The sequence below is a fragment of the Ornithodoros turicata genome, chromosome 6 (assembly GCF_037126465.1).
Source record: "Ornithodoros turicata isolate Travis chromosome 6, ASM3712646v1, whole genome shotgun sequence".
In the NCBI taxonomy this organism is placed as follows: Eukaryota; Metazoa; Arthropoda; class Arachnida; order Ixodida; family Argasidae; genus Ornithodoros; species Ornithodoros turicata.
In genome coordinates, this window is record NC_088206.1 from 69,723,340 (window position 1) to 69,731,097 (window position 7,758).

General features: G+C 48.9%; 1 protein-coding gene across 2 annotated transcripts; it reads left to right on the forward strand.

Moving 5' to 3' along the window:
• Positions 1 to 504: 504 nt before the first annotated feature.
• Positions 505 to 7,310, forward strand: LOC135397241 (tetraspanin-33-like). Of its 2 annotated transcripts, none has more exons than XM_064628677.1 (6): positions 505 to 646; positions 1,410 to 1,548; positions 2,063 to 2,314; positions 3,551 to 3,895; positions 4,649 to 4,845; positions 7,025 to 7,310. In XM_064628677.1, the coding sequence occupies exons 2-6, from the start codon at positions 1,438 to 1,440 to the stop codon at positions 7,188 to 7,190; spliced, it is 1,071 nt and encodes a 356-aa protein (XP_064484747.1). In that variant the 5' UTR covers positions 505 to 646; positions 1,410 to 1,437; the 3' UTR covers positions 7,191 to 7,310. The 2 variants fall into 2 exon arrangements, with proteins under 2 accessions (XP_064484747.1, XP_064484746.1); XM_064628676.1 differs by having other exon boundaries at positions 1,434 to 1,548.
• Positions 7,311 to 7,758: the final 448 nt, after the last annotated feature.

Genomic DNA, 7,758 nt, shown 5'->3' on the forward strand with positions numbered 1-7,758 from the left:
AGCAGTGGCGAGAGTCCATGATTTCTAACAAAGACGCCTCCTGGTCACGGCAAGGGCACGACTGGCAATCTGCAAAGTGGGATTCGCCACATAGGCAGCATCTCAAGGGGGTGCCATCAGAACATGCAGATTCATCATGGGCTTCACCACAGCGACGGCAGCGAATGTAGACTATGGCTATAACAAACTGGACACTATGGACCTTCTTCTTCTTGATGTGGCATATAGTCGTAACAAACTTGGAACTAATGTCGGCAGGATGTCCTCTCAGCCTCTTATGCTCTCCATATCTATACCACATAGCTCTTCTCTCAGGACCAAGCTTCGCTTTTAGTCACTTCTGCGTGATTGCATAGGTCCGTGTTGATTAGCTACAACTTGATTCTATGATATAATGATAATAATCGAAAGTAGGTATGGTGTGTCTGGCCACAACTGCATGATGATCGCCTTTATTGTCTCGATTGTTGCCCCGACAGACACTAGCGCCATATCGGTTTTCGAGGATTCCTACTTTGTAACGCGCGAGCGTCACGTGCTTTCACAAAGTTCATGGTTATCGTCATTCGTCACTCGTGCTTCGAGAAACATCTGAAGAACAACGGAAGGAGGGGAATCTGTTGTGCAGCTTCTGGGACGGAAAAACGTACGTTACGTTTCTAATTACCACCTCTCGTGAACGTCGGTTCGATCCTTACCGGAAACGGTAGCTATGTAGGGGAAGTAAACGTTGCTTCCAGCACTTTGTGTCAAAGATATGCCGGCGCATGGGATGTAGTTCCGTATCGGCACCACTGGCTTTTTTTTAAAGAAAAAAGAATAACAAAAATCGAACGCTTTTACGTGAAAGAGGTGCTAATTAGTAACGAAATTAAAACAGGAATAACCCTCGTATATTGGGTGAAACGTATAAAAATTAAATTTTATCGCCGGTTTCTTGAAGCCGATCCGCCATCTTTACTGAGGACCTTCTGATCTATCTCGAGGCACAGTCTCGACGCCCGCACCGCCTAGCGCATGCCTGGGGGGAGGGGCGCCCTCCCAGACCCCCCCCCCACTCTGTAGAACCTAACCTAGACTAACCTCACTAAAGTGAGGCGATTTAGCCACATTCAACGACTTGCAAGTTTCGAGTCCGTTAGGCTTAGCATTCCCGTGTTAAAGCATTCCCCTGTGCTAAAAGTCAGATGGGGTTGTTGAAATACATATCAAAAACTTCTAGTCCACAGAATTTTTAGATTCAGTATATGAACTCCTTCCACTGGTCCCGATACGAAACTACACCCGGCGCGGACTAAAGAACTATAGGCGGTGGAAATTATCCGCAGTGCTACCCTGCGGCACGTGCAGCTCGTTAGCCACACAGGTGTGGGCGGTCTCACCTTACGGGTAAATCTACTCCTAACCAGTTCCTCACCGAGCAACGTTTGCAGGAAGATGGTTGCTGCAGAGCCTCCGATGAGAGATGTGAGCCCATTGCAGCGCTATCCCTTGGTCATCATCAACCTCCTCTTGATGATCGTATCGGGGATAATCACCGCCATCTCTGTAGGTACCTGAGTAGTACAGGGTGTGTGCAAAAAAAAACGTAAGCCGCATTGTTGCATGTAACTCGAGGAACTTCCGGTGGCGTACGATGGCGTGTTTATGCGTCCGAAAGCTACAAAAAATCCCGGAAGCCATACTCAGCGTAAAAAAACAAAGAGAGCGCGAAAACATCGACTTTCATGCATTAGAATAGGGCAGTCGTCACAGTGCATGGCGGTCTCGGGAGAGTTATGTGCAGGCCCCGCTAGGGGCACTACCGATGCTCATCCATGTGGGACGTCGTTTGGATTTCTGCAACGATAGCTCCCCTAGCGGTACCTGACCACAACCCCCCCATGTTGCCCTATTCTGATGCACGGAGGCTGACGTTCTCGTTGCTTTGTTGCCATCGTGCGCCGCCGGAAGTTCGTTAGTTAGGTAGACAACAAGCTATGTGCCTAAATGCGGGTTACGTTTTTCTGCACACACCCTGTATACGGCGCAGCAGCGTGAGTAAAATTCATTCTGTTCGCAGTGTTACTCGCTGTACCTGCGTTGGGACGATATCCAGTTTATGTCCATCATGATCACGATCGCGGTGAACCTGGAGATCCCTTCCATCATCATTGGATCCGTCGTGACCATCGTGTCTGGAATGGGATTCATTGGAGGCCTACGCGAGAACGTTCTACTTCTGACCATATATTCTCACGCCATGTGCGTGCTTATGCTCATCAGCGTGGCTCTATCGCTGCTCGCCTTCTTGCTTCCAACAATGAGTACGAAAGTATGTTGAGTCTCACATATATCGGGGGAGGGGGAAATTGGGAGAAAGAAGCGATACTGACGTGAGTCAAGCAAAGTCGTGCAGTACAACGAACCGTTCAACCACCGAATCGTAGAGGCACAGCGATTCTTCAGTTGAAGAACAGTGCCATAGTTATCCAGCTACTGTTCTCCTAGCAGTTCTGCAACTGAAGAGGTTCAACGGTTTCACGGGACAACTCTTATTTTGTGCTCTTCAACTGCACTGGCCACCCCAACTACTCTGAAAAGCCAATGGGCTCGTGTTTGAGATGTCAACGGTGTCTGCTTGAGGCCTTTTTTTTTAAAGCAATGACTCTAGAGGCCGTATTCTTAAACGATCCTTGACTTCATGACAGCGAAACCTCGAGACGACGGACAAGGAGACACACGTTTTTGTATGTCACTCGTCCCGGGGTTTCGCTATCATAGATACTTATCAGCTTGCTTGCTATACTTAACTATCCTTTCACGATCCCCGACTAGACAGCCTCCCTCGACTCCAGTAAGCGGAAGCAAGAAGCGTTCCCGCCACACTAGAGCTCTTGGGCTTGAAGGAAACGCCGGATGTACTCTGTAGAGCTGGAGGAGAGCGCGAAGGATCTTCGCCGGTCGAGGGGCCTTTTCGAATCTTGGTCTCCTGGTACGGGTCTGGTCTTGAGGGGTGGGTCTAGTCGAGGGTCGTTTAGGTATACGACTCTATAGATGACAATGTCGTTATCTAGAAGCTTCGCTTCAGGGTATCGACACTGAGGTCCAAAGGGAGAGCAGGAGCGCCATCTTGTTTCCGCACCACACCGGTATTCTCCCCATTGGAGGATCAAAGGTGGCTAACATAATGCTCCCTGTGGGATAGAGAAGCGTGTATGATTGTTGCGCGATAATCCATGTATTGTCAAGCAGAGCGCTTGGAGGATGTCAAGGTGAGGTCGGGGCCGTCAATGGGGCTGCTTGCAAACGAATGGAACATTTAACCTGGGTAGCGTGGCGCGGAAACAAGATGGCGCATGCTCGCTCTTGGAACGCAGTGTCGGTACTCTGAAGCGTAGCTTATTTAGTGACTCTATCGTTATCTTAAGAACGTACTCTTTTCTAAACTACGGAAAGACATTCGCGTCTCAGACACAAACTCTGAACGGGTTGAGCGCTCTGCTGTCTCTGAGCAAGCGGTTTATCGGCTCAGCTCCGCAGAGCTCAGGTTGGTATTTCCTCTTCGCAGACGATCCATGAGTTCGTCACGGTGGATCTCATCGTCCATTACAGAGATAATGATGACTTCCAGAGGGTCATCGACTTCATGCAGTACACATTCAAATGCTGCGGTGTGACTCAAGACGGTTATCACGACTGGAACCAGAATATGTATTTCAACTGCAGCAGGTTCAACCCGAGCTTTGAGCGTTGCGACGTCCCTGCAGCTTGCTGCTGTCGCGAAAATCCGAACGAAGACATAGAGACGGTCTTGAGCAGACGCTTCTGCGGCCACAGGACCCTGGCGATGACGGAGCAAGAAGCCTGGCAGAAAATTCATACCCGAAGCTGCACGGACGCGGTTATGGCAAAGGTGAGAGATTTTTGACGAATGACTTCGCACGGTTTTACCACGTGAATACCACTTCATCCAGCCCAGTAACTGGGCGATGAAGGCTCTCCAGCGTGTGTACAGGTTCACTGCAGACATCTTGTCGTCCTGTCCCCTTTCCATCCATACATTTAGCTTACCAAGTGAATTATATCTTTATCTGTATATTCTCCACTAGATTCTTCGTTGTTTTGTAGCTATTCTTTTGGACTGGTTCGAAACATCATATCCATGGTTTTTTCGCTGCTATATAGCGCCAAATTATTATAGTTCTTGTGGTTGCTGAAGGGGGTCAGCATTCCGCTATAGTCCTAGTGACTTGTTTGAAAAAAAAAAGCTGAAGTTATTTGGCAGGGCCTTTAAAGGCACTCCCACAGGCAAAAGCCCACGTGACATACAATGTAGCAATTCTTCACGATGAATTGAATGAATTTTGAATAATTTAATTTTGAATGAATCTTGAGACATTGTCCGTGTTGTCGTTTTTAGTCCCTCAGTCTCTGGTTTTTAAATTATGAAGGATAACAAATTAAGGTAGAACTCGTTATAATCAGTCGAATTCACGACGTGTTTTGGCAACCTGTTCCACTGGGATCAGCTTTTTGTCGAACTGAGTCGGGCTACCATGCCCTGCCTGTTATTCTGCAAGTAGTATGCGATGGTGACCGCTACCGCCATGTATAGTTCTTCTCCTGGGCTCTTTTACAGTTTTCTTCCCCTTTCCTTGGTATTCAGGTAAAGTCGTCCTCGTTAATCATAATCATCAGCTGTTCCGTCGTAACGGTAATCATCATGGTGCTGCGCTCCATGGCGCTCAGCGTCAAAAATGAGATTCTCTCGCTGACGAGCTTCTACGAAAAATACTATGCCTCTCTCCGGCGTGGAGAGCGAAAGTCATTCGCCAAGCAACGAGCACTCAAGGATATTACCAAGTGGGTGTCCATTCATTACTATCCACGGGGAAGGAGGACGAGAGATGAGGCACACCGTTTCACCGTGAAAAGAGGTGGTCTGCAGCTTCCTGCGGATATGACGTCACCTCGCAACTTCCGGTTCGAACGTTTTGCAGTAGAAGCAGCAAGAAATAAGCTTACCTGGCTGGGAGGTCCTTTTCGTGACTCTCACTCGTCGAAAATAGCTGCTCGTCGCATGCGGATTCAGCGAAATGGCGCAAATACTGTTACAAGCAGCATACAACAAACTCAACGCTAGAACCGTAATTTCAGTTTTCCCAGCATCTCTATAGCGGTGGCTCTCCACTTCTGTGGCGCCTTTGAGGTCACACATGGCACGCACATAGATGTCCACCCCTGGATAGATGTGCCCATTAGTACACCAAAATGGCTCCCAGACTTCCTCGGGTAACGTGATCTTTGCATGCGCAGGGATGCCCTGTGCCCGCACTTTTTGTAGCCACCGTGAAGTGGTCGGCTGTTGCAAAATGCCCATTTTGTCCTGGTCACATGTCAGAGGTCATGTGACGTTGCATATATTCCGTTTCGTCACTTGCTGGCATTAGCGAGTTCTAATGAATCGGTTTTTGTCAAACGGTTCGCGAACAGTTTAGCGGATGACCAGGGGGAAGTGACTCAGAACGTAATCATTGGGTTGGGCCGTGGCTACACTGTTCGCGAACCGTTTGAGTGAAAACGATTCACTCCCTAATAGGGAGTTTTAGTGAATCGTTTTTTGCTCAAACGGTTTGCGAACAGTTTAGCAGATGACCAATGAGAAGGGGAAGTGACTCAGAATGTAATCATCTGGTTGGGCTGTGGCAACACTGTTCGCAAACAGTTTGAGTGAAAGCGATTCACTTCCTAATAGGGAGTTTTAGTGAATCGTTCTTCCTCAAACAGTCTGCGAACGGTTTTGGCCCTTTCCAATCATATTATTCCATTCTGAGTCAGTCCCTCATCTCATTGGCCGTTCGAACCGTTTGACTGAAAACGATGCACTAAACTTGTTATGATAAGGGGAAGTGACTCAGAACGTAATCACCTGATTGGGTCGTGGCAAATCCGCCTGCGAATCGTTTGAGCAAAAATGATTCACTAAAACTCGCTGCTCACTCAAACGGTTCGCGAGCGTTTTTTTTCCGGACGGTCAATGAGAAGAGGGAATGACTGAGAACAGAATCCTTCGATTGAGCTGTGGCAGAGCAGTTTGCGCCTAAAACTTCGTGCCTCTTAAAACGGTTAGATGAGTGTAAGTAGTTTATCGGCGTAACTTCTTGGTCGACTTGGATAGCCCATTCCTCCGATGTCCGAATGCACCGCATGGGGTCTTAGCATCGCATTGTCCAGGAGTGGCCAGCGGCGATACGAGGCCCCATTTGGAAGTCCTCTTTGTTTCGTCGCAAGGGTACAGGATAAAGCTAATTACAGAGACCGAAATATATTTTGCAACTACACGCAGAAGCAGCGATTGCGTTGTTTACGAACAGTTTTACAGGGATTATGAACGCCACAACTTGTCTGGTCACGTGTAGGCTGACGTGGTGCAATGTCACGTCGACCTGCGCAGAATACACGTCTTACACGCACTCGTCTGTGGGGCGATATATCGTAGGGCACCCCAGGGCTCACGAGGCTGCAAGGGAGATCCGTCATTTGTCACTCGTTTACCCTCCTGCCTCTTTCCTCTCCTCCTTCTTTCCTGCCTCTCATTTCTAACGTTGTAGCCATTGATGAGGCAATTAATGATCACGAACGATGGAACGATGACATGGATTGCCTCACCCACAAGTGCCATCATTCAGTTTGAAATCTGTCAGCGCATGCGCTGACTGCACTCTTGAAGCCCCTGGAACAGAGCTTCAGAGCGCAACGAAGGGAACCACCATCCCGAATGACGTATCGTTCACTCCCACGATCTGTTGTCAGTTATGTCAAACGGGCGTACGCTCTCCACAAGTCCCATTATGTGCGGTGATGCCACTTCGGCGCGTCACGTGATCAAGTTCCGTTTTAAGAGAGAGTTTGCAATAGAAAGCGTATCTTGCAAGCGGCAGTGTTACGGTTCACGCTGTATCTGCGGCTACCGAGCTTTCCCTTGTCCTGCAAGTCATATTACATAAATAAGATGACCGCAACTTTACTTTCATACGTTTAGGGGCAGCGTGGAAACGAAACGGCATCGTCCTGTTATGGGATTTCATCCACCACCTCCGAAGCATCGTGGTCCTGTACTGGTTCACGAGGAGCGCCGACCTGCTATTCCCGTTGAAGCCATGCAAACAGGTCCATTGCCTGGCGTGCGTCACTTTAGGGCCAATTGACGAACCCTTATGGATCTCCTTTGTAACTGGCATAGAAATACATGGGATACTAACAATTTTGCTTTCAGTCTGTGCGCATAGGCGTGTCTTTCAGTTTGTAGGTTCAGGTAACGGCCACTTCCTACTCGGAATGCTTTCCGTGCGGTGCCAGCCATGACACGACTAAACGTTAATAGACCCAAGAAAGCCCCGTTATACGCTTGTGCACCATCAGCCGAATGTGGTGTATGGACCCTATGAGAATAGACGTCGAGTGCGTGCGATGCGATTATCGGAACCCCCCCCCCCCCAGAAGATGGTGCGGAATTGAAGCCCATGGGCATGGTAGTTTCAGCGTTCTCCTTTTGGCCAAACGGTGGCACTCTTGATCAATGGACGTTCAGCGAACCTATGAGCCACCCACGAGGCCGGTTTGTGGATGCAATGGAGTACGAGGGACAGTATGGACGCCACATAGTTACGAAAGCCAACAGAGCGGCTGCCCACGCGGCATAGAAACAGCCGCTAGAAGCGCTACCCAGACCACCACTAATGTCTGAGGGACGTCGTGAGGATGTCCAGAGAACGT